This window comes from Anomalospiza imberbis, chromosome 15 (assembly GCF_031753505.1).
Source record: "Anomalospiza imberbis isolate Cuckoo-Finch-1a 21T00152 chromosome 15, ASM3175350v1, whole genome shotgun sequence".
Taxonomy (NCBI): domain Eukaryota; kingdom Metazoa; phylum Chordata; class Aves; order Passeriformes; family Viduidae; genus Anomalospiza; species Anomalospiza imberbis.
In genome coordinates, this window is record NC_089695.1 from 8,039,079 (window position 1) to 8,066,203 (window position 27,125).

Here is a 27,125-nt window from a genome sequence, read left to right on the forward strand (position 1 = left end):
GGGTGGGAGTGCAGGTACGGCCGGGGCCCGCGCTGAGGCGAGCGGGGCTGCGCTGCGGGCACAGGTACGGCCGGAGCCGCGCTCCGGGCGGTAGCAGCCCTGGCACGCTGTGCCCGCTGCCGCAGCCCCCGGACTCGCGGCGGTCCCGCTGCCGGGAGCCGTGAGCGCTGCGGGCGGCTCAGCCCTGGCGCGCCGCGGTTCAATCCCCGGCCCGGAGCCTCGCTCCGCTGCTGGGGTCGGCGGTCCCCGCGGGCCGGGCTCTGGGGCGCGGGGGGAGGTGGTATCGCAAAACAAAAAACAAAACGCGTCTTTGTAAGCGTGTTAGACGTGTCATCGCAAAAGCAGTGCTTGTTGCCGTTCTCCGCGCTGTTTGGGTTTGATAGGACTGGCGTTCCCGGTTAAATGACTGCCAGCTGACTCTGCCAGCTGCTTAACTGGCTGTGCATGTTCCCTGCCTGCCGTAGGCTCAGCACGGAGCAAGCGATGGCTTAAGCTTCGTAGAGGTGTTCAAACCCCACTTGCTCTGCTTCACGTCTCATTTTATTTTACTCTGAGCTTTGTTTTCAAAAAAAAAAAAAAAGCCTGTCCCTGCACAGTTGTGCAGCTGAGCTGGGGACAAGCCAGGAGAGCACAGGCAGCTGTGTGTGACCTGTGCGATGCAGCGACCGAAGCCTCGGTGGAAAAGGCTGTGCAAAGGCAGGGGAGAGCAGCTGGTGAAAACTGAAAGCACTACCTAAGTGTTACCACAGCTCAGCTGGGGCACAGCAGCTTGGCATGTCATAGGATAGCAAAACATGCCTTTGACTAGACAGGAGTAATTTTATTTCAGGAAGCAAAAATGTCCTTGTAACCTGGAAGCAAGGAGGAGAGAGGATATCTAAATAGAGGCTATTTTTAGGACTGTATGACTTTGTGATGTTTGGTGTTTCCAGCCAATAATCATCCCTCTTACTCAGCATTAGTGTTCCCCAGAAGACATTTCTGTAACAAAACCTCTTGCTCTTTAATTTTGTAGGTGCACTGTGACGGTGGTTTGGAGCTGAAAGGCTGCTGTGACCATCTTTACCAGGGTAATACTTCATCTTTCTGGCACTAAGGACTTGGAAATAATCCCACAGGTATGTTGTGACTATATATAGCAATCAATAACTGCCATTCACATTTCACAAGCAGAACGTTATACTGCATTGGTAAATTGGCCCTGCTGTGACACTAACAGACAACGTGGCTTCTTGCTAATGCCATAATTTCTTGGGATTCAATTTTGTAATGTGACTAATCATACTTCGGGAAGCAGTGCAGGAATTACATACTTCAAAGAGAGTAACAGCAGAGGGAGCAGGGTTTACCAGTTAGCATAAGAAATTTTTCACTGGAGGTTTAAGTCAGGAATCCAATCTGTTTATAATTTCCATGCTGTGTGCATTGGCAAACTTCCAAAGAAGCAAGCTGTAAACATAGATATTTTTCCTATGACTAGTTCTGATTTTTGTGCATGGTTTTCTATATGTCAGAGATATGAGAAGCTGGAGTTTGGGAGGGGTATGTTCTAGGGTGATGTTAGAATAGCATCAACCCCTGAGATAATAGTCTCTGAGATAATGCCTGATTTTAATTAAATTGGATTGAAAGAAACAGTTCAGTGACAGTAGACCTTTTAATATGAAAATAACTCCTCTTATTTCTGAATAGGAAGATACTTTTAATGCTTTATACAAGCAATTGATAAGTTATTTCAAGTTATGTTAAGTATGATGATATACTAAAGTTATGGCCTTTGCACAGTAAAATGCAGTCTAAATATTAATGCTAAAAAAAAAAAAAACAACAACGTGTAGTAGAAAAAGCCCAGAGTCTTTTTGTCTTTACCAACACTGTGGGATTTGACTCCAGGCTGCTTTATAAAGGCAGAGCTTATAGAGTAAGATTCAGGTGGATTTGCTGTGCCTTAGACTTGAATCAGTTTTGTTCTCTACTGGAGTGTTGAGGAAACATTCTTTGTTATGGCTTAAAAAAAATACTGGGAGTTAATCAAGATCTTTATGGCTTCTAAGGTGGTTATAATTAATTTTATGTTAAAGGAAATGCCAGCAGTTTTGCATGATTGTTCTGTGTCCTTGTTAATGCTTGCAAATAAACAGCTTTTCCTCATTTTCTTTTGGCTTGCCTTGAGAAACACAAGGCCATCATACTGGTGTTTTTGCTAGGTAATTATAATTTGTTTTAGATGCATATTAAAATGCTTTGTAAAGAAAGGCGGTGATGTTGGCATAAGCTGCTTCGAGCAGTAAAACCAGTGTGCTCTGGAGGAAGAGGCTGGGGTGAGCACTGGTGCATCTGAGTTCATTTGGATGATTTCAGCTCTGAATTACTTGTTTCAAAGTCCTCAGCCAATGGTGTAGGTTTTCTTTCCTTAGAATTTAATTATTAAGAAGTTTTATAGCTGCTATCATGTTCTGGCTGAATCTGCAAGACTTGAAATACTGCTACAAGTGGATGGTTTTATGGCTGCCTTTCTTGGTTGGTATTGAGAGGGGCTCCTCCTTGGCATCATCTTGGAAATCTGTTTATAATTAACCCTATCTTTTGGCTCTTAATAAGTAAGCAGCCTTGCAGGTTTCTGGTTTATACCGTTGTCCACTTAGATATCATTTACCTTATTTACAGCCATCAGTACTGATAGCAGCTTAATGCCTACTTTTCAAGCTCCATTGTTTGTGGAGGGGAAAGGGATGAAGCCATCTGCAGCACCAGTTCAGTACTCCTTCGTGTCTGCAAGCAAGAAGATAGGGTGGAAAACAGTGGCATTTGGAGGAGCCCCAAACACACCTGTCTCATCTAATGGTCCAACCTCAAATTGCTGTTTGAGGATGGACCAAACTTCAGAGCCTCAACTTTGTGTGCACCAAGAGCTCATCAGTGGCCTGAGGTGATCTTGAATTAGTGATTTGTTTGTTGGATTTCACCATGATATTTAAATGTAGATACATATGGAAGCAGCTGCTTTCAGAGTGATTTCCCAGGTGTCTTTAACAGCACAGACAAGCACTGGAGAGAAGACAGGCTGTAACCCTTATTTTGTCATCAGCTTATATGTTGTATTCCAGTAGCTCAGAAAAGTGGTATCTTAATCAGATGTTGACAGTATCTGGTTATGATACTTTGTCTCACAAGCTTTATTCCTCTGCAGCAAATTCTGGGTCTGTAAGCGTGGAACCAAACCAGGGAGCAGTACTATGCCTTAAAGACTTGGAAGAAACCATTGCTGTGTGCTCTAAAAAAATTTTCCCCTATCTAGTCCTTGGAAAAAGAGGTGACTTTGCTTGTAGCAGTTAGATTGCACCCCAGTTCTCCACCTTCCCTAAAGAAGCCCCATAGCAGAGGGAGTGCTGTCACCTTTAATTGAGGAGTGGAAGGACACTGTTTTTTTCTGGAGTTCATGTGATCAAAAAGTGTTTACATATGAATACAAGTAACACTCTGGTCTAATTTACCACAATTAAGGGTATGACTTGAATTTTTTATGTTGTACAGACTGGTCTTAATGTTGGTTCCACTTAATTTACTTTTCCTGCATGAGAAGTCTGTGCTAATTTGGAGCTGGATGAAGGACTTGCTTTTCTTGTCTCTGTTTTTAGTTAGGTAGTCAGGCAAGTGGAGTTCTTTTACTATGGTGAATAAAGGAGGCTGTAGCATATCAGTTTGATCAGAAGTTGAGTCCTAAAGGCACTGGATGTAATAGGTATTTGTTTTCTCTTCTGACCTGAAAAAAAATCCTCCCTTTTGGCTAGGAGGTGGCCTATGTTCCCTGTGACTGGATATGCAATTTGGAGTGAAAGAGAAACTGGGAACCATGGTAGATGTGCATGCAACTTCCCTTTAATAGGTCAGGTCTCTCTCTATTTTTATATCATGTCAATGATGAGGTTTTCAGAAAGCTTATTTAATAAAGAATTCAGTCTAACCTGTGGAGAAAAATTCTGTCCTTGTGTATTTTGTCTAGAACTCTTTTCCTTCTGCCAGTGCTCTCTGAGCCTGACAGCACTCTTTCCATAGGAGCAATGATTCACTGAGGTCTTATACTGTAAAGAAGTAAAAAAACCCCAAAACCCACAGAAGAAAAGCCAGAAATATAGGCAGTATTTGTTCTACAAAGGCTTGCTGTTTGGCATTTCTGTTTGAATAAAACACACTGCCTTTACAAACATTTGTCTCCATTATTGAGGCACAAGGTGCTCATGCCCCTTCTGCCCCTCTTGCCCTCCTTTCAGCTGGAGTGGGGTGGGCACACGTACGTGTTGCTGTGCACACACGCTCCTGCCAGCCAAGACTGTGGTTATTCAGCCTCCTGTAATTCATTATTTGTGCTGGTTTTCCCAGTAACAACTGTGAAAAAAATGTACGAACAATCTGCCAACCCTGCAGCCAGGTGTCCTGCTTGTTTGAGCAAGACCTGCTTTCTCTTTTTACTGAGGTCTCTGTTTATTGACTCAAGTAAAACTGAGTAGGATGGTAAAGTTGTTGCAGATCTGCTATAAAGACAAGCTGGTAGCTGTAGTACTTCTTGGCAGATTTCCTCAGCCATGAGAGAACATGGTGAGGAGGTGCAGGAGAGTGTAGAGTTGTGTTGTTTTAACTGGAATATTCACTTGTAATTGTTCTCCCAGGCTTTATGTTGTGCATCCAAAAAACCACTCCATTAAATGATGGCAGACTATTCAGAAGGACAGATGAGGCTTAATATATCCAAATTAATGTACTTCCCAAGTGCACTTGACTTGCTGGGCTTTCTGCTACATCACTTACTGCAGCTTGTAATATTGGCAGACCTCTGCATGGCACTATTCACTCAGCTTTATTCATTTCTCAGATTACCCGTGTACTAGTTCTTAACTAACTTAAACAAGCAGTTTGGGAATATGTGGTTTGTAGGAGGGTGAGAAACAGAAGAGGGAAAGGAGAAGACTTTTTATGATACTGTGAGACATTTTCTTGCTTACTCATGCTTGCAAACTGTTGTGATAAATTATTCTGATTCCTTATGTAGTCTTGTAAAGCAATCAAAAGAATAATTTAAAAATAATCATTTTTATGATTATTATAGAGGACAGAGCTATTACTAATATTTTTAGTGGTGGTGGTGTCACTGAGGATGTATTTGGTCTTTGTTTCTTTTGGCACTGGTGAGCCCAGCTGAGGGTGAGAGTTTCAGTTGTGCTATGGGCTTGAAAGAAATAAATATCCATTTTTCATCTTTTGCCTTGTGGATATTTCATTGTGTGGAGCCTAAGGCAACAAGTTAGAGTTATCGCAGTTATCTTGATTCCTTCCTATTTGCTTGAAATTTCAGGACACTGTGTATTTTTCTTTCCTTTTCCCCTTCCATTCCCCTTTCTCAGGTTGATTCCATTTTGCCCCCAATAGATGCATTTTTACTGTATTTGGAGTTACTGGGTCTCACGTGGTAATTTTGAGCCACCAGTTTTCCCAGGTACATTGAGTAGGAAGAACTAATAACTGCTTTCTGAGCTGAGGTGAAGAGTTGTCACCTCCCTTTTAACACTGTGCAAGGGTGTGCCAAGAGCTCCATGTTTGGGCAGCAGTGCTCCTACATGAGGCTGGCACTGGTGGCTGTTCCTGCTTGCTGGACAGGCAGCTCTGGAGTCAGCTGTGGACTGATCCAAGTGCAGTGCTCCTCACTAATCCCCTGGAGAAGGTGTTCTGGTCACCAGGTCTCCCAGGAGGCTCTTCTGTATGCCCCTTGCATCCCTTGCTTCACTTGGCCCCATCTGCTCAGACTGGCTTTCCTCCCATACCCCTCAGGCTGTGCTTTTGGAAGTGGAACAATCTGCTTTCAACATCCATCTCTGGGGCTGGGTTTCTAAACTGGCACAGCCTTTGAAATACAGAAGTTATAAGGGCTGTGCCCAGAGGCCAATATGCTGAGATAATGCATCTTGAGTAAGCAGAGCTGGAAATTTCACTTCTAACTTTTCCAACCGTTGCTGCCACTTCTACACTACAAAGTGTTCTATTTCTCTATTTGGCTTTCTAACTATTTGTGTTTCTAGACAGATTTTAAATAACTGAGTTTTATAGAATGCTATAAACCCATTTAATTTAGACTTTTATTATTATTATTGGAATATAATTTGTGTGTCTCATATTTTCCAGCTCTAGTTATGTCTGACATGGAAGGTGCTGAACTGCTCTTGCAAGAGAGTTTGTTTTCAGTGTCTTAGTGGACAATTTATATATATATATATATATATATATATATTGTTTCCCTTACTTTTCTCATGTGGGCTTTCCAGTGTCTTCCATGTAAATCCCAAAGAGTATGCAAGATAGCATTTGATACTGGTAAGTAACAGCTCTTATGGTTGAAGGAGAGTTTTTTCAGGCTTTACTAATTAAAATTCAGAGAGTCTAAATTTTCATGAGGTTAAAATGACTGAAGATAAAGATTAATGCTTTGGCTTGTTTCTCACAAATAAGTTATTTTTATTCCTTCTTTTCCTTTTAATTTTTTACAGGTATCTGGAAGATGAAACCCTGGCTGCAGTTGATGTTCTTCCCTTGTGTTTTCCTGATCTGGCACACAGAGGCAGAGTTCTTTACCTCCATAGGTGTGGAAAGAACCAGTGCATGATGTTGTGGTGTGGTTATGGTGATTGCTAGATCTGTTAGTTATCATCTGAAGCATATGGTTTTCCTCATTTGGCCCTGGCCAACACTGTCTCTATTAGGAAAAGCTGCTCTTCTGCAGCAGCAGTGCAATTTGTTTGCAGTTGGTTGACTTAGAACACTGACCAACATGATTCAAGTTTCTCTGGGGCCTCTGTCAGTAAAATAAGATGGGGTCTGTGTTCTATTAGGATTCGTGCATCTGTTGTCATCTTGAATAGAGCATACCGCCTTATGCTAGAAAGCTTAGTCCTGAATTTGAGTTACGAAAATAATTTAAGTGGTAAATATGTGAAGCTTTTTTTCCCCACAGCACCTGAAATCTCCTGTCTTCTCAAAAAGATGAAGTTAGAAGGAAAACTCAGTAACTCCCTTACATTGTGTGTTTTGCTAGGCCTGAGTAAATCCTAAAGAATTTGCATTGTACTAAATCTGTAAAATGATTTTTATGACAATTTAGTTTCTGTGTTCTAATAGGATACAACCATGTATGATTGTGGTAGAGCTTCACATAAGCACAAACTGAATTTTCTGCTGTTAATTGGTCTAAGATTTTCCTGTTGAGCAGTTTGGGGACTTGCCCTCCATAAGGGCATTAGAGGCTGATTAACTGCCACTGGCTGTTCTCCAGAATGTCCTTTGAGTCAGTGGAGCTGCTTTGTGAATGCAAAGCTCGGAGCTCCTGGTGGGTTGTTCTGCACCACTGTGGGAGCTGCTCAGGCAGAGTCCTGCTGCCAAGCGCCTCACGTGCCCTGTGGCTGGCTAAACAATATTTAACTACATGTGTTTTATCTGCTTCTGATTTTTCTAAGTAAAGTAGCATTTTATACAAAGCTTCCATGAAGGATCACCTTCTCTTTACACTTAACTATTTCTGAACCTTTTCTAACTCAGAAAATAGCATATCCTGCTTTCTAGCTGCTTAATCATGCCTCATTCATAATTACTTTGGAATGCTGGAGCTGTGGTTGCATTTATGAATCTAATAATGTTGTTTCAGTTTGGGCTTTGAAAAGCCAAGTTTGTCATAGCAATTAGGCCTGATACGTTAGCAATTTCCACTAATGCTAATCTGGAGAGTGTGTGTTTGAGTCTATGAACATTAGTCTGAAATTCCTCTCTGTGTAATGTTAGGCGGTTTCCATGGTTACCCATATTGTAAAGCTGTAACTTTAAATGATGCTAGGGATTACACTAGTAATTTGTTAGTGTGACCTAACCTGTGTCAATATATAGAACAGATGCTTTGGCAAACTTTTGGATCTTTTGTTGCTTTGTCTCTGTAGCTGTATGAGTGTCAAACCTTTCTTTCAATTGTCTTGCTTGCACTTGTAATACTAAAAGTAATCCAGAGGCAGAGGAAGGGTCAGAGCAAAGCTACATGAACTGTTGAAGCTGTGACTTTAAAAGCCCCTTGAAGCATTTGAATGCCAGACCTATGTGTCTAATAGCTTTTGTGGTTTACAGACATTGAAGTCCACACCCTTAATTTGTCTGTTGTTTGTGATGGTTTTAATAGCCCTAGAGCATTTAAGGTTTGTCTTCTGTGCACTTGGGAATTATTACTTTTTTAGGTCTGATGAATATTTGCTCCTACTCTTTTTAGGTCAAATGACAGACCTGATTTATGCAGAGAAGGACTTGGTACAGTCTTTACAGGAATATATCCGAGCAGAAGAGAAAAAGCTCTCTCAGATTAAAAGGTAGGGGAGATTTGGGTGATGAAGGGTTACAAAATGGCTCATTTGAGTTCAATCACACCCCGCCTTTGTCAGCACTCTCTGATGCTAAATCTTGTTGGTATTTCCTCAGTAGAAAATCACAGGGAGAGGATAGGTACTAACTTGGTTTAATTTATTCCCATTAACCTACAAGGGTCCCTGCTTCAGATATCACTTAGAATTTGCTTCTGTAGAAATGGTGCTCTGCTGGGATCTCCCCACTTTGCCCTGTCCTTGTACCCTCACAGGACTTCTGTGAAGAGGATACATCAGAGTCATATCAGGAGTCTTGTCATGAGAGCTGAACGCCTCTGTGTGCCAGTGCTCTGTGCTGCCTGTTGTTTCATGCCATCAGCCCTGCTTACAAGAGCCAAGTGTGCCAGTGGCATTTACCAAATCTCTGGGTTCCTTCCTGTGTTGGCTTTGCCCTCAGGGGCAGTTCTCCTGCGTTGTTCTCTTCAGGTGCCAGTGTGGCTGCAGTACATCTGATGTTATCCTGACTGCATTACTTGAAAGGCTCTTGGTGACAGCTGACCCTTTGTGTCACTTAGGAAGATTAATTCTCCTCTAGCCAGAAGCAATATATACTAGGGTGTGACAGGAGGATAGGCTACATGGGGTCCAGGTTTGAAAGAGCCAAGTGCCTCTAGAAGGAGTTGTGCTTTCCAAAAAACTTCTGAGCTCGAGGCTGTATGTGTCAATCTGACCTTCCTTTGGGAGTGTAGGATAAGAACAGGGCTATGGAATAGTGGAATGGTAGGAATTCTGGTCACATATACACAAAATGTTCTTCTCTTGAAAAGCTGCCCTGTGGAGGCAAAGCAATATCCTCTTCAGGTATTGGTTAAGAGAATATCTGTTCAATCTGTGAATAAGCTGGTATTTTTAAGGCTCATTACAACTAAGATGCATGCCTACTGAAGTTAGGTTTAAAATACTAAGCAGGGAAATATTTTTCCCTTTGAAAGAGACTATTGTAATTTAAAAAACCTCCACTTTATCCTTATGAACTTGAAAGATTGAAAGCTAGATTTGACAGTAAAAGCAGCAATAATTTGATCTAGATGTATAATTTGAATGATTTAAGAAGGAAGATGTGCATTCATAAATGCCTAAGAACAATTTATGAATGCACGGCTTCCTTCTTAAATCATGTGCACACTTCTCATTCCAGCTGGGCTGAAAAAATGGATATACTGACCAGCAAATCAGCCTCTGATCCAGAAGGGTATCTGGCACACCCTGTAAATGCATACAAGCTTGTGAAGCGTTTGAATACTGACTGGCTGGAATTGGAAAACCTGGTTCTTCAGGATACAACAAATGGTAAGGAGCTCCAGGGGACTGCTGTCAGGAGGTAGCCTTGTGTTCTGGAAAACCACAAGCTTGGCTGTGGTTTAAATATTATTGCCAAGTTTGTTTAAAAAGCAGCTAAGGACTTGCCTTGTGTGTACTGATTACCCATGTGAGTGAAACTTGCAACTGAAACACATCTTAGTCAAGAATCAAACTGCTTTATTTGGGGAAGAAGGGAGAATGGGATATGCTTAAAGCTGTGCTGCTAAAAGTTGACTGTTATGTTCTCTTGTATACAAACTGCTTCAATTGCTTTCGCAGTCTGTTGCTTCTCTTAATGATCACTGTTTTTTAACCATGTTGATCAGAGAATAAGATTAAGAATCAAAATGAGTCCCATATTAAACTGCTTAGGATACTTCTGTCAGCCCCAGCATTAGAGTTGGCAAATGCTGTAGTCTGTCAAAACCAGGATAATATGATTGCTATATCTAAATATATATATATGATTGCTATAATTTTAAATCAAATGCTTCCAGTACTAATCCTTGGGTTTGCATCATTTTTTCAAGTATCTACCTGAATTTGCTTGCATACCTTTTTTAAGTGGAAGTTTACTTTTACTGGACTCTTGGAAAGTGAAGAAGAGGTGGTTATGTTTTTCAGGCAGAACACATGATTTCCCTTTCTACTCTGCATATGCTAAAATTTAGGTGCTTGAAAGTTTTTTCCAGACAAGGCTTTTATTGCCTTTTGGAATAGTTATCCTAAATGGAAATAAAATACTCAAGTCTATTTAATACGTCTGTCATTAATTCTTTTTCTAAAGGCTTCTTTTTCCAGTTTGGCTTGCTGTATGATTGGAAATGGTTGGGCTGTTTTCCTTCAGTTGATGGCTTCCTCTTCTGCCCAACCAACCTGCTGTGTAACCCTGATGTATTTACGTAGTCCATTTAATTTTATTTCTGAATATCACCTGGTTTACTTGTCAGGTTCAATTCTCTCACTGAGTAAGGCTCTGTGCTAGTGAGGCAATCCTGGATCAGGTTCTCTGTCTCTGGAACTCAGACTTGAAAAGCTCTTGTGGCTTTAGAGGTTGGAATACCAAGCTGGAGATCATTGACCAGTACTACAACCTGAAATCAGCTGTCCTTATGGGTGTAGCAGATTTGATGAAAGCTATTAAGTTTTCATGTCAGAAAGAGACATTACAGGACAATGAAGATCATTAGATTCACATTGTACATCACTAATTTTGTGGCACAAGAAAATTGAATTTAGCTATTTATTCTTTATTTTTTACTCATGAGCCATATTTCTTGAAAAGAGAGAGAAAACAATGTGTTTATAACTTTTGAGCCTTAATAAGAGACTTTAAATCTGGGTTATTTGAAACTCAATTCTCAAGCCAGAGCAGATGTTTCCTCTTCTGTGTCAATCTGTACTGATACTTACTCAAGCTCTGGAAGTAACATCTTTCCCTTTTACTGCCAAGGCTTTATTGCAAACCTTACAATCCAGCGCCAGTTTTTTCCAACTGAAGAAGATGAGACTGGAGCGGCAAAGGCTCTGATGCGCCTGCAGGACACCTATAAACTAGATCCTGAAACCCTCTCTCGAGGGAACTTGCCAGGTAGGTGCACCAAGGTCTCCTCGGCTTTAACAGGAAGGAAGTGGTAACATCCTCAAACTCTCTCCAAAAGCCCTTTATAAAATGAGGATTGCCTGGTTTTGGCACAGAGGTTTCAGAAAATTGAGAGATACTGGAATGTTTGATTATTAGCTGAGTCCCAATGAATGTTTGCTGCTGCTGCTTATGAGGCACCTACTGAAACAGGTTGTGGTGGCTACTAACATGGTGTTTACAAACTGAATAGGCTTAATTGGGGTGTGGGTAGATGAGTTGACACAATATTTTTATTTGTTGTAAGTATTACTAGCCATTAATAATTAAGTAAATTTTAAGTTTTATATGTGCATCTTCTGAGCTGGAGCAACTGGAAATCAGTGCAATCACACTCAACTGGACACCCAGTTGATTTAAATCAACATCAGCTTGGTTATGCACAAATACAGATTTATAGTGAAGAGAAGCTGCTGTGCATGTAGTCAGCATGTAGTGAGGCTTCTGTGATCATCTAACAGTGTTAACCTGTAGTTTAGGTGAAGTCTGTTAGAATGTTAGTCTGCTCTTCCCTTGTCTACAACAGAAAAGGCAGTAGCTTACCACTGTAACTTCTAACTTCTCTTTGTTTCCAAAGGAATGAATTAGAATAAAATTAAGGTAGTTTACTCTTTAATTCTGATGGTGGTCACTTTAGTACTGAACTTAAAATATTGTCAAAGCATCGTTTCTTAGAAACATTTCTGGATGATAAAAGTGTGTATTTACAGATACTTCTCAATGTGTCCCATGTATTTAAGGCAAAGGTGCTTGTGTGGATTGCTGAAAGCTATCTTTTTATTTTTAGGAACAAAATATAAATCCCCCCTGACAGTTGGTGACTGCTTTGGCATGGGGAAGACAGCCTACAACGACGGGGACTATTATCACACTGTGCTCTGGATGGAGCAGGCCTTAAAACAGCATGATGAGGGGGAGGATACAACAGTCAGCAAAGTAGAGATCCTAGATTATCTCAGCTATGCTGTTTTCCAGTTTGGGGATTTGCACAGAGCCATGGAGCTCACCAGGCGGCTGATATCCCTCGGTAAGAACAAAGACCATGTTAATTTAGCTGGGAAGTGCTCCCAGCAGCAGAGCTGAGAGCAATTGTGGCCCATCTGCATTGGTGAGCTGACTGGAAAGGATATCCTGACAGATCACTTATAATGTGGGTCCTGGAAAAAAGTCTGTTTATATATGAAGTATCTTTAACAAGCTGTCTTATGGTCCATGCTGTTGTTACCCAAGGCCCCAGTGTGTCTGACTGCACTCACTGCCTGTGTGCTTTGCTGGAGTGTTCTGAGATGCTGTGTTTGGCAGTGGTTAAAGCCTCACTTGTCTCATGTGGAGATCAAGGCTACCACAGACTAGGCAGTGCTGCACTTTCTGTAAAGTCTTACTGACTCTACGTATACCTCTTTATTCCTCAGTGCATGTACTCATGGGTGCTGGAATACTTTGCTGAGATCCTACAGTATTTATTTCTGAATACTCAGAACAAACTGAGTTTCTTAAAACCTCCCTTTTTTTCCTGAACTATTTTTAGTTTTCCCTTGAGTAAGCAAATAAGCTTCCTATCCAGCTTTGCCTACTTCCTGCAGTGGAAAGGCCTGTTCTCTTCATTTAGAGTTAACATTACCTGTGTTAGGTACTTGATGGGTTTTTTCATGAGCTGTGGTTGTTAGTTTAGATATTAGCAGCATCCTGAGAGTGGGTGAAACCTTCCTATAGAAAAATACTTTAGTCTTATTTCTGTACAACTAGAATTCTTAAATTAAAATTTACAATATGAATATGCATTTAATCTAGCTCTAGGGGTTTAGCACTGATAGCAGAATGCAATTCCTTATCAGCAGCAAACAGTGGAACACAGTTGGCAGTCCCTTCTGAAAGCAGCAGCTTCCTCTGCTCTGGGCTCAACTTCCCTATCGGGCCACTATTACCCTGTGCTCTAATGAGTGGTGACTGGAGTGAGCTTTTGGGTTGGTTCCATGAGATAAACACAGTAAAGCTGGGACAGCCAGAGGGAAAGAATCTGTTGTAGGTAGTAGCATCCAGAAATGTAGATGAACAAGGAATTGCTCCTTCTTAGTTATCTGGGGTAAAGGTCCATTGATGATTATTGATTCTTACTAATATCATTAATAAATCACTAGTATGTCCAAAGATGCTAGTGATCCAGGCTCCCTCCCATGTAACCCTCTTAGAGCTACAGATGGATGCTGTAGGTGGGCTCAGAGCTTCCCAGCCTGAGAGAAGTCTTTGAGACTGAAGACTGTGGCTGGACTCCACCACAGTATTTGGTTAAAGTGTGCTTGTGCAGTGTGGGTGAGGAGCATGGTGGAAAGGAGGGGTACAGCAAATAGGCTACCTTGGTCTCTGCTCGTGAGCTCGGGTGATCCGCTCATCTTGGGTAGAACTGGTCAGAAAAGTTGAGAGAAAAGGAGGAATATGACAAACAAAAACTTGTATTCTTTTTCTTGGAATATGAGTTTTATGATGGGTTCTTCCAGACAGGATTCTTTTGTATCCTGAGTGCAGCTCTCCTTTGCAAAGACAGAAGCTTCCCAGTGTGGATTTTCAGTGCAGACTGAAGCCATTGCCTTTGTTTGCCTGGTAATGCTTTAGGAAGGGAAGAATTGTTGCTGTCTTGATACAGGGACTTGTTTTGCTAACAGTTCCTGAGTTTGCAAAAATCTGTTTTTCTCCCAATGAAGATAGCACTCATGAGAGAGCAGGCAGTAATCTGCGGTACTTCGAGAAGCTGCTGGAGAAGGAAAGAGAGGAGAAGGAGAAAGAAAATTCAATAAACAAGACTGTGACAACCACAGAAGCTGTGGTGCAAAGTGGAGCCTATGAGAGGCCTCTTGACTACTTGCCAGAGCGTGATATCTATGAGGCCCTTTGCCGAGGTGAAGGGGTGAAAATGGTAAGAGACAAGAATTTCCTGACTATGCTGCCTTTGCATAATGGTGGTCAAGCTTGGTGGACATGTTATGATTTTACTTCTGAGAACCTCTTTTTTAAGAAAAAATTAAGTTTGGTTTTGTCCAGGCTGAGATTTGTACCTTATATCTTGGTTTCTCAATCTTTAGCTGTTAGACACAAACAACTCTTAGCTGTACCTCTTAAGGGTTGTTAAAAATTGATTCTCCTCAGTCTGTCTACTCAGCTTTTCCAAAGTTAGTTGTACAGATACAAAAGGAGGCTTTTTCCCCTGAGAGCTGATTATGTTTTACCACACTCAGGGAATCACATTATTCCTTCCCTTTTGCATCTTAGACATGTTCTTCTGGAGTGACTATTTTTGACCAAGTGATTTCCAGTACCTCTCAAACATGGCTTCAATTCTTAGTCCAGGGAAAAGAACCAATTTATGTCATCTTTATAGTCTTAATTATAAAAACCAGGCTTTTTTGTACAGCTCACTGCTTGTTGTAGTTCTTAATCTGTAACCTATTATGATTTAATTCCCCTAAAGTTAGTGTTTCAGATGCTGCTCAGTGGTATTTGGAACAGGATATCTTGTTCTAAGTTGCAGTAAATTGCAGAATCGCTCTTGTTTACCTCTTGTATCTTCTGGTCACCTGATGGCTTTTACAGTGTGTGTGGAATGAAGCTCATCTCCCTGTCTTGCCTGTTTGACGTTCAAGAAAAGTGTTTGAGCAAACAATGCTTTGTTTGGCATTTTGTTTCAGACACCTCGAAGACAGAAAAGGCTGTTTTGTAGGTACCATGATGGAAACAGAAACCCTCACCTGCTCATAGCTCCCTTTAAAGAGGAAGATGAATGGGACAGTCCTCATATTGTGCGATACTATGATGTCATGTCTGATGAAGAAATTGAGAAAATTAAACAACTAGCTAAGCCAAGGGTAAGTTTCCCTTTTTCCATCTCACTAATAACTGCTAATTCCATGCTTCAGTCTCTATTAGCAAGGACTAAGCAAAGGATTTGAAAGATCTGGTTTCATACTACAGATGATACACTGCAGCTGTGAGCCTAAAGGGAATGATTTTGAAACTGCCTGGTGATGTAGGACCATAAAGCCCAGGTTCCCAAAGGTATTTATGCATTGTTGTGCTTAATTATGCAAAGTTCTCAGTAAATGGCTTAGAAAGCTTTAAGAAATTAGAAACTAGACTTCAAAAGATAAATGGCTGACTTAAAATTATAGGAGTAGGTGTGCAATATGTCTCAAATCTGCCTTTTGAACTGGAGTCAAACTTAAATGAAATTTAAAAACCCCAAATCTCAAGTGGAAAGAAAAAAATGTAAGTTGTGCTCGAATAATACCCAGAGGTTTGGGGTTTTTTTGTTTGTGTATCCTGGAATCCACTGCTTCTGTTCTAAGCCATAGATGTTTCTTGTTACTCATGGTATGAGTTCTGGTGACTCTGCACACCAGAGTCATGCAAAGCTAGTAATGCTTTACCTCATGCAAAGCTAGTAATTATCTGTTTTTTCTGGAGGTGGAATTTCCTGCCCAACTGTCACCTTTCTGGCAAAAAGTAGTATGGCAGTGTGACAGTAGTAGACGCCCCCTTAGTTTTTCTGTCATGTCTGAGCAGAATGTAAAACTGAACAAATCTTTGCTTATAGAGGAATGGTTCATTTTATCACTCTTCAGACTACCATTATGAAATATGGTAAAATTCCAGTGAAGACTTACTGTTCTGTAAGTATTTCTAAATGTAAGCATAAATAGTTAGAAACAGACTGAGAAACTGATGCTTCCCAAGATCATTAAGAATTTGGGATGTTTATGAAGCTGGTCTTCTATGACTACCAGCCAGCTAGGGAAGTGTTGGCTGAACACTCCTGTCTCAGTGAGGAATCTCACCTCCTTAAATGGAGAATTTTTCCTATTACATCATAGTAGAAAACTTCAAGAGCTTCAGATAAAATGGAAGTATTCACATAGAGCATATCACTTATTCTGATTTATCAAATAAAGCACTAAAGACAGCTATTTTTTTGGTTCTTCCTTTTTATTCAAAGTTTGATGGAAAGTCTCAATGCTTGGTCTCTGAATTTTGCATATATTACTAATGTTAGAGGAATTTTTCATGTAATCTATATAGTGTAGAAGTGCAGTCAGTCCCTAGAAGAGTAGGCAAATATAGCCTTAAGATTCAGATGAAAATTGTCAATTTTAAAAAAGCAACCATTTTCTTATGAGTTTTTTCTGAACCTTTGTGTAGCTCAGCTGCAGGAATAACTTTAAATTCTGCAGTTCTACTGAGAGAATGGAAAATACAAGTCCTGTGGTGAGATGGTGCTTAATAAATACGGCTTAATTTTAGCTTGGAAATTTTAGTTAGGAATCATGGAAGCTTTCAGACAGAACTGTGAAGTGTTATTTTATTTGAGGCTCAGAAAGGTGACCACTTTGTTTATTCTAAAATGCATTTGCAAGAAAATTTTTACTTTTGAGTCCAAGCACTTCAACATTATCTGCAGTTTACACTTGCCAATACTTTTTGTAGAGAAAGAACATCTGCATGTGATTGGGAGTAGCTGCAGTTGAGTTGCTTTTTATGCTTGTTTTGCAAAATGCAATCACTGTTACTCCACTTCCAAAAAGTAGATCCAGCTTTTCAGGCAATCCATCAGAACTGGCTGGGGAGCATCAAGAAAATTCTTAGTTCTGTTTTTGTGGATAGCATTGAGAGAGGTCCTTCATCACAGTATGAGAAGCATATTTCCAAAATGCTTAAAGTTACCTGCAAGCCAGGAATGTCTGGACAGGCAAGAATATGGCATTTAAGTAGGAAGGCATGAATATATGAGCTCATGCTACAGGGTTTCAGCAGTGCAGAATTCCAGGAGGAAATAACAATGGAGAGCTTGCTAAACTAAACAGACTCTGAAACAGTCAGTGAAGCTTCTGACCAATGAAGGTTGTTAAGATTTTTGAAAGCAAATGCCTCTTACAAGGCTGATTTCTCCACCCTGAGAGAGGAAGCCTCACATTTTTCAGTTGCTTAGACCAACTGAGATGTAGATTGTGTGTCTTTAATGAAGAAACCTGCCTGTCAGAGCAGATAAGGAAATAATATCAAAGCAGTCAGGCTTATTTGAGTTCTGATTCATTTAGATCACATGCTAGGTGCAGAAATCAAGCAAGCATATACAACCTTGAAAATGGCAGCAGAATGAAAAGTCTGGGAAGCAAAAGATATATCCCCAAAGCTATGCTTCACTGTACCAGTGAAGAACAACATTCAGTCAGCCTGGCTCTTCTGTTGTAATTTATACAGGCAAAATCTGGAACAAAATAACAGTGAGTCAGAATTACAGCAACAGCTGTGCCAAGAACTCTTGTGTAGGGACAAGACAGCTGACATGGAGTGTAAAGCTGACTGGAGACTTATTTGAGGAAAAATGAAGGAAATTGTGACTGCATTCTCTGAAGAAGATGCAAATAAAAAGGCCTTCTATTACCTATAATTAAGTGGAAGAAAAGAGGTATGATTTAGAGTGTGTGGTTGGCAGGAGTTAAATTTAAATGTGGTTTGAGTTTATAGTCAAAGAAGAGTGTCCCAGTTCTTGTTCTCAGCTGCAAGAATGAAACCAAAGTGAGCTGGTGTATTGTTAGCAGTCATCTGTCACTCTGAGATCACAGCAAACTTCGTCAGTTTCGCCAAGTTCCATTTTTTTTCCCTACAGATCTGGTCAAATGGCCTAAATGTGATGATACTCACTGTTTTAAATGTGTAGGTGTGCTGTGCTTCTGCAGAGTTACCTTCATCATATAATAATGTCTCAGAACTAGATGTTCCAGGCATCTTTCAGCTGGAAAACTTGAGCATGGAAATATTGAGAGTTGTCTTTGGGAGTTTTGTACTACTGGGGATTTGCTTGTCCCATAACCTGTAACTCATTCTATAAAAGTTTTCACTTGTTATTTTACATCTGAGAGTGAAGTTGTGTTTTTAGTCCACATGAGGAGCAGGCTGATTAAATTAATGGACTAGCCAATCCAATGATTTTCTCTTTGCCAGGAACTTGGACTTCATATGTTGTTAACTTTCGTTGTTGTTCCCTCTTGCTAATATTGACTCCAGCTGTTTAAAAAAAAAAGTGACTTCAAAACCTGTTCAGCAAGAAACTCATGGATTTAATCAATACCATGGCTTGTGCATTCCATCAGACTCTTTTTCCAGGACCAAATGCAGGTGATGGATTCTAGTTGTGTTTCTGCATGTGTTGTTTTAGCATGAAATCAGATCATATTCTAGGTTGAAGAATATGGTTCTAGGCTCATCCAGCGAGTTACTGAAGTCGGACAAATCAGGTGTTGCTTTTGGTAAGATGTGAGAAATTTTCTATCCCGTAGCTGATGTGTTTCTTTCCCCTTGGGATTTTTTTTGGCACAGCTGGCACGAGCCACAGTACGTGATCCCAAAACCGGTGTCCTTACAGTGGCTAGCTACAGGGTATCCAAGAGGTAAGCAGAGAGAAGGGCTGAGCTTTAGTGGTTTTTGTGCTTAACAGCTGTTGTTTGCTACCTACTATGTCTGAAAACTTGAACTGCTTTGCATGTAACCAAAGCTTCCCCAACAAATGCATGGAAAATGGCTCTTTTAGCCATCTGACAAAGGGCAGAAGAATCCTTCTGCCTTGGAAAATGTGATGTGGTGATTTGTATTGTAAAATAATATGTTGCTATCCTTCCCTTAGCTCATGGTTGGAGGAAGATGATGATCCTGTTGTGGCCAAGGTGAATCAGCGAATGCAGCAGATCACAGGGTTAACAGTGAAAACAGCTGAGCTCTTGCAGGTTGGTGCACTGGCTTCATCCTGGTGGAATTAGCTGCTGGTTAGGGTGGTCTGGTGCAGACAGATATTCCCCCTGTGTGTGCCAAGCAGAGAATGGTGGAGATAGCAAAGCATGTATGAGAACTTCTTGCAGGAATCCGAGATTTACCAGTTTGTTCTGAGGGAAATGCCTGCTATTTATTTTTCAAGTCTGCAGAAGCTTATTCTCTGTCCTAGTTAAATGTTTCTAAGACCCAAGTATTTTTTGCTGTAGTCTCATATGAATTCTGATCTTTGGATGGCTGTTGGGAAAAAGAGTGCCAGTAGTACAGCACTGCCAGAATAGCTGTATGTTAGTACATTCACTGTTTTTCCTCCCTGCTCCTTGAATTCCTGTTTCAGAACATGATTGAAATACTCTTGGATTACAGGCTATCCATAGAAACCAGGTAATTGTGTAGTGATCTGGGAGACACATTAAATACAGCCTCAGAGTAATTAAAGCATGTTATGTGATTATAAAGTAAGTGAAGAGGTGCTTTTAAATTAATTTTCTGTGAAACTGGAGAGGCATTTGTATGTAACAGATGATACATGATTGGTACAGAGTCCAGTTCTGTCCCCTAGGCTGAACTCACAGGGAGTTGCACACTTTCATCTGCCTTTCCTTCAGAGGATGGAGGCAAGAATGTGGTGAAACTGTTGCTGCTGAATGTTAAACAGGCTGTTGTAGTGATAAGTACAAACCCTCAAACTACAGAAGGGAAAAAGCACTCAAGTTGTTTCTCATCTGTGTACCTCAGTTCCGGCAACCTAAAAATAAGTGTGCTATAGATAATCATCTTGCCACAAAGTGCTGTTTCTCGGAGCATGCTTTGGAGTTCTGAGAGCAAGTGCTATTCTGCAGCAGTCACTTGCAGTTCAATACATATTTATGTGCTTCCTTCTTCCATGCTGTAGGTTGCCAACTATGGAATGGGAGGGCAGTACGAGCCACACTTTGATTTTTCTAGGGTAAGATCACACTTGCAATTATTACTTAGTGGGGTGGGGAGGAGCGAACAGTTTGGTGTGAGAGAACTTTTGAAGGTGTTTTCTGGTAGAGCATTTAGTATGTATCCCTGTTGCATGGATGGGTTATAAATTCTGAAAAGCCTTTGCACTGCCTTCTCTGATGCTGGAAGTTCAAAAGAATAGTGAACAAATCTCCCTGCTTACTTTGGGACCTTGATTCCTTACACAGTAGAGAGACACTAAGAGTCATGCAGCACTTGAATGTGCTCTTTGCATTGTTTTATTTGTAAACTGAGGTCTGTAAGCCCTGGGTTATGAGTCTGCCTTGTTCCATTAGGCTTGTGAGTTCAATGATGTTGTCCAAACCTTCTTTTCTGGGTGCCTTAAAGCATTTTACAGGAGCTGACTGAGGAGGAGGATATCCTTCCACATTCCTCCTGAAAAGTAAACATTATGGAAATCCTCGTGGGTTGTACAGCCCTTCTGGCAGACCCTGAGAGTGCCTGCAGCACTGGGGTCTGAAAAGAGTTCCCTGGGTTGATTTTGAGGGCAGTGCTCCAGCACAGGTTGGATGTACAGGTGGTAGTGCTGGGTCTTCATGAGGCACTAGAGGGCTCTGCCTGGCAAGGAACAGCTCTGGTTTGCTGTGGGAGAAAAGAAAAGCAGATTCTTAATAATGACCCTCAACAAGTTCATGGATGCGCTAAGCATAATGAAGAGCTGTGGTGACTGGTAACTTGAAATACAAAATCCATGTAATACCTTGGTTTCTGTGGTATTTCAGTGGGATCTGGCATTATTCAGATTGTCCCAATGGTTTTACCTGGTAGGAGGGATTACTGCAGCCAGAGTATACAACCCAATAATTGAGTGCAGAATTGAAGCCTCCCAACTTAGCACTGTTTAAAAAATAAAAAAAAATATCTGAGTTTTAACACTATGGAAGCTTTTATTCATTAGCTTTGGCCCATTCTGAGAATTTTCCTCTTAACTTCAAGTCTGCTTAGTTTCCTGAGTTGAGTAAATGTTCTTAAATTCTCTTCAAAGCCTTTGAACTTAAGGACCTCAGGCATCAATTTGGCCACTGTGGACTTTACTTTTGGATTAGGAGCTGGAGCAGAGCTCCACTTGGAACATAACCCTGGCTGCATTTGTCAGCTGAGGCAAGGCAGTTGGAGAGGTTGCCACAGTTCTGGTCTGGTCCTGCAGGCTCTCTGTGCATCACAGACTATGTTGAAATACAGGTGCTGCTGTGTCTCCCCAGCTTCTGATCAGCCTTGAAGCTTTTTATTCCCTTGCAGTTCTCAAATAGAACCACTTCAGTAGCTGCCTATTACAACTTGGAGATTTTATTTTGGTTGTTAGATTTTTGCTGTTGAAGTTCAGAAATTCATAGTTGGACCTGGGTTTCACAGCGGTGGCAGTAACCAGGGAATTATCTGTATCTCAGTGTTCTTATGTTGGCTTTTTTGTATTGGATTTGCATATGCAAGTGTTGGGGTTTTTTATGAACACATTTCAGGAAAGACCACTTGTTTATTACAACATGCTTCAAGCAGATTGAACTACACCATTTTAGACATGGTCACTGTAATTTTCCCTGCTGTTTGTCTTTTTCAATTTTGATTGTTTTCTTTAAATGTTGAACATTACTGCTTTTGTGTGTAAAAATACAGCTTGATGTCTCCTGACTGGAATGACTTCCTGACTATTAGCAATGTAAATAAATTTCTAATTTCATTTTTTTGAAGGAAAGACACTGGTATTCTAGATGTTTTTTCTACTTCTACACTGGCACCAGTGTGATCTCAACTTCAACAAATGAAACTCAATGTTTTTTACAGACTAAAGACAATTTGATCTTTTTGATGTGGTCTTTAGTCCTAGTCGGGCAACCACCTGAAACTACTCTATAGTTTTGTCTGCTGTCAAAACATACATTTGCTCTTCTCATGGCAGTATTTCTTTGAGTTGCTACATTTACAAGAATCTGTTATCTAAAGCCCACTGAAGATTAATTTTTTGTATTCATGTCAGTTGACTTTGGATCAGTGCCCAGAACAATAATGGCCTGTTGTTGACCTTACTTGGATAACATCTGTGCCACAGGCCCTGAAAGCATCACTTCTCTTCTCCCTTCAGAATTGTTCGGTGCAGCGCCTCCTCATTGCATCCAAGTGCTCTGTGCATGCAGCTGTGCACCCTGGCTGCAACTTGTGATGGCTTTAATGTTGCCCTGTATCACTTGTCCCCTTTCTATTCCAATTCTTTAAATTGGGCTTGAGGATCTCTGCAGAGCTGCACGTACGTAGCTCTGGTGAGAGCCTGTTTGGAACCCGGGTTAAAGTTGTTGTCTGTTGCAGCGACCCTTTGACAGCACACTCAAATCGGAAGGAAATAGGCTAGCGACGTTTCTTAACTATGTAAGTACCTCTGTCTGTCTGCTGTCTGGGAGCTCAAAATTTGCAGTTATTCTCATTTAATTTTATAGAAAGATGAGCCAGATGCTTTCAAGCGGTTAGGGACTGGAAATCGTGTGGCCACTTTTTTAAACTATGTAAGTATGATGATCTTTAAGCATTGAGTGTAACTTTAGCAGCTTGTGCACTTTTGTGCAGCTTGTAACTTTTTACAGCTTGTGCAGTTGGTTATTTGTAGAGATTTCCTGGCATCTGGCAGTAGGGATTTCATTATTCTGGCAAGCATCAGGTGCTGTCCCATCTTAATTGATAGAATTTTGGTGGTATTTAATGTCAGAGCAGAAAATTTGAATATAGGACCCATCTCCTCCTTTTGGTCACTCTGTGGAATGTTTTACTTAATTAGATTCCATGGAGGAAAGGAGACTTTGGCTTATTTCTCAGAGGGAGATACGTGGGGCATGCATGTGGTATGCTTTTGGAGAACTTGACTATCAGCCACTTAATGTGAGACAGACGTATTTTTCCACCACTGTTTGACAGCACGTGATGTTGTGGTCTGTGGTCCTCTTCCTCAGCTGTGTGGCAAAGCCAGAGTTGCTCAGTTGCTCAGCACAGCTGCCGCTTCAACAAATGAAGGCAGGCATAGCTGATAAACTTGGTGCAACTAGGTTACAAGTGCAGATTTGAAAGATTCATTAGTTGCATGCATTATACAGCCCACAGGCCATGTACACTGGAATCCTAAACAGAGCTGCCACTGGGAATAATGGCCTTGTTTTCACAGTAGTCTTCTGACACTATTTTTCTATCAACCTGTACCCACTATATCTGTAGGATCACCTCATCTTCTGTGTTAAAGATTTTAGTGATATAGCTTAAATATTTTATCACAGAATTTTATATTTGTTGGCTGACATCATATTTTGAGAGTGAAATGCATCTCAAAACAGAACCAGAAGCACTTTCAACTTGATATGGTGGAGAGGGATATAATTGTCAAAAAAAGAATTGGAGTAAGATGGGTAGCTGTGAAATATTCTGCTGCAAAGAGATTAAGTTTAAATTGAATCAATTTTTATTTTGTTTGCTTCTCAGAATTTTGGATGAGTTTTGATTTAGAAGGAACAATACACATCTTCTCTGCCAGTTGTACATGGTCAAAGGCACTTTGCCCTTGTTTGTCTGATTTAGAACACATAACACACCATACGTGTACCACCACCCTTACTAAAATGAGTAGTTGTGTGGCTAAGACGTGTATTAACTTGCAAGGCTGCATGCACATGCTTTCTAGTTGGAAGGGGCAAAAACCTGTGCAGCTGTGGCATCTGATGCCCCTTTATTGTACCAAGCAGGAGGACACCAGAGTGGTAATAACATCTCCTTTAAACAGAAATCCAAGTTACAGTAAGGATTGTGGGGACCTGGGAAGTGTATTAATAGTAGTTTTTAAATTTGGTGGGAGTTGGATCTAACTAATCTGTTTCTTTTATTTAGAATCTGACCCAAAGCTTACTGAATTCAGTGGCAAGATGTTCTATTTTTAATGGGAGTTTTCCTAGAAACTTTGGGGTTTGAATCAAGCCTAGAATTTACAATGAATCCATTGTTACTGATGAATACAATAGGGCTAAATTCATTCCAATGTAGTAGGGCAAAGCATAAAGATACATGGTTTTGTTTAGAGTCACACTGCTGTAGCTGTTGAAGCTTGAGCTGCCTAAAGCACTTAAAATTGCGTAAGAATGTTGGTGAACAGCACAGAAACAGTGCAGAAAGAGAGGCTTTCTAATAGGTTGTGTAGTTTTTGAAGTGGTTGACCAAGATGCATAAACTAAATTATGAAAATGAGTTCCAAAGGCATGGTTTCAATTTACGAGGAAATATGTGGTTTAACAGACACTTGTTTTCCTAATTGGATCATAAAGTGGAATGAAATTCTTGAAACCAGCTTACTCTGAAGTCCTCTCTCTTGTTCTAGGGTATTAGCTTATTAGCATTGCAGCTACACAACTTCTGGTGACTATTTGAAGTAGAGGATACATAATCTAGGAAATACACATCTAGATATACATAATCTGGACAAAAGTCTTCAGCTGAAATAAAATGCTTCAACAGGTATTGCTCCTTCTGCAGTTTGTGCTGGTTTGAAGTGCACCCTCCTCATCAGTGCTGCCTGTAGAGGTGCAAGTGGAAATATCAGGCCTTTGGACATTTATAGCTTGTGGGATTGTATAAAAAGCCTTGTAAATGTACAGTTTGTGGACTTTGTTTTCTCAGATGAGTGATGTAGAAGCTGGAGGAGCTACAGTTTTCCCAGATTTTGGGGCAGCAATATGGCCCAAGAAGGTAAAGTCTGTTTGTGTTTGGGTTTATTCCTTCTCTCTCCACTTGCTGTCTCTCCCTCAGCACAGTCCCTGCAAAAGTCAGCTGATGTGACAAGTGCAGTTCATTGCAGCTGTAGTGATCTTGCAGACTAAAGGGCATCTCCCTTTGCTGGTAATGTGTGAAGTGAGCAGTTTCTCTGTACAGCTATTTTTAACAAAGTAAACTTGTGTTCAGTAGAATTCCTCTGTGCTCTAACATGGCTGTGCTGGAACAGGACTAAGAGTTTTTCATGTGCTGTTGATGGTGACCTGTTAAAGTGCTTCCAGCTGCCTGCAGCTGAATCCATAGGCATCTCCCTCCCCTAACTTTAACCTGGTTATATTGACTAGGATCTGACTAATCCAGATCTGATCTCACTTTTCAGGGAACAGCAGTGTTTTGGTACAATCTCTTCAGAAGTGGTGAGGGGGATTATAGAACAAGACACGCAGCTTGTCCAGTACTAGTAGGGTGTAAATGGGGTAAGTAATACTTCTTTGGAAACAAGTCCTGAAGGGAGGCTTAAGTATCTAAAGCTGGGGATATACTGAGCTCTTATGAAAGCATTTAATAACCTGGGTGTCCCTTCAACTTCTGGAGTCATTTGGTCATAATGAAATTTCCTGCCATTGATCTCATGAAACATTAAGCAGCTGCATTGTACAGCTGTAGCTTTTCTAGTGAGTTTCTGTGTCAATGGCAGCATAAAGTGTAAGACTCAAGGGGTTTGTGTAATGTATCCGCATCAAAATTATTTTAATTAGCACTTGGCTAGAATCAGGTCCATTCCTACAGAGATCTGCCCATAGTTTGAGCTGCAAAAGGATGAGAGCTCCTTATAAGGTAAATGGGAGTGTCTGGACATTAGGAATTTCTGCTTCCTGCTGAAAGCTTATCAAGCTTCATATCATCTATTCCCATACCTATATCCCCTAGCCTCCAAGGTATGCCCCTGGAGTGCCAGAGCATGCTGCCTGTCAGTGATACAGGCCCCAGAATACACTGCTCTGTTAGTGTTGGCTCCAGAATTGTGCATTGAGGAAGATCCTTTCTTCCCCAGCCTTTTGCATCTTTCTATGTGTTTTCCCTTGGGTGAGTGGAGAAGTATAAGCATGGATCCCCCAGACCTAAAGTATCCATCTAGGTTGTGATGATACCCACACTGGGTACATGGTGATAACTAATTCCAATTCCATGTTTCCACAGTTTCAAACAAATGGTTTCATGAAAGAGGAAATGAATTCTTAAGACCTTGTGGGAGAACAGAGGTTGACTGAATTCCACCATGCTGCAGACCTTTGTTTCTGTCTCCTTTTCTACTGTTTTTTGTTCCAGTTCATTTCTAAGAAATGATCCATCTTTTTCTCCAAGAGTCCTGGCACTTTACTACAAAAGAACAATAAAATATGTAACACCTGTGAAAGAAAGTAAATGGCATTGTACACATTCATGTGTTTTGGTTGCAGTTATTTCCACATTTTCCCTGCCTTCCTCCCTACAGTCTCCCTCTGTAGTAGTGGTGCAAACAGTGCTGTGAGCAATTCTGTTTGGGTGCTTGGTCTTGTGCCTTTTGTACCTCAGATTTAGATGTTAAATATTTCTTTGAACCAAAGTTTTTTTAAAAAAAGTTTTGTGTACATGTTGATTTTATTGTATTTCTGTGGATCACAAGTTTTAAAGCAAAAATAAATGTTCTTTCCATAAAGTGATTCTCTATGTGGAGTCCTTGATTGGTGCATCAGTGTTTGGTTTCAGGGAACAGGGGGCCTTTACTTTTTCCTCTGAAGGCCTGTTGCCTTATTGCCCTTTTCCTGTAGAAAGTACATCATGATTTTGGACAGTGTTCTGTCTCAGCACCTATGGAAATCAGTAGGATGTTTTGCAAACAAGTCTTAATATACTTCTGTAGACTGGAGGAGAGTTTTGTCATGCCTGTCAGGCAGGCTTCTCTGTGATTCTCCTTTGCCCTTTTGCTCTGCTAACATGTGAGTATTGGCCCCAAGCCAACACATGGAGGATTGGAACAAAGTTCAATTTCTGAATTATTTACAAAGAAATTAGAGTTAATTGCTGGAAAAAGTGCAAAAGTTGTGGAGAAACAGGCAAATGCTTCAGAAATATAGGTGCTTGGCAGGCTCTTGTGCAGCTGAATTGACTTTGGAGCCACCCTGGCTGGGTGTGGTTTG

General features: G+C 40.8%; 1 protein-coding gene across 7 annotated transcripts; it reads left to right on the top strand.

Annotated features, from left to right (window-relative positions):
* Positions 1-988: 988 nt before the first annotated feature.
* P4HA2 (prolyl 4-hydroxylase subunit alpha 2) lies at positions 989-26,652 on the top strand. 7 transcript variants are annotated; one of them, XM_068205694.1, is made up of 16 exons: positions 989-1,118; positions 6,537-6,629; positions 8,294-8,390; positions 9,583-9,734; positions 11,200-11,337; positions 12,176-12,415; positions 14,088-14,299; positions 15,069-15,245; positions 18,754-18,824; positions 19,058-19,157; positions 20,096-20,149; positions 22,513-22,572; positions 22,641-22,706; positions 24,853-24,921; positions 25,325-25,421; positions 26,146-26,652. In XM_068205694.1, exons 2-16 carry the CDS (start codon positions 6,548-6,550, stop codon positions 26,214-26,216), a joined length of 1,686 nt encoding a protein of 561 aa, XP_068061795.1. In that variant the 5' UTR covers positions 989-1,118; positions 6,537-6,547; the 3' UTR covers positions 26,217-26,652. The 7 variants fall into 7 exon arrangements, with proteins under 7 accessions (XP_068061795.1, XP_068061789.1, XP_068061788.1 ...); XM_068205688.1 differs by lacking the exon at positions 22,641-22,706; XM_068205687.1 differs by lacking the exon at positions 22,513-22,572.
* The last annotated feature ends 473 nt before the right edge of the window (positions 26,653-27,125 follow it).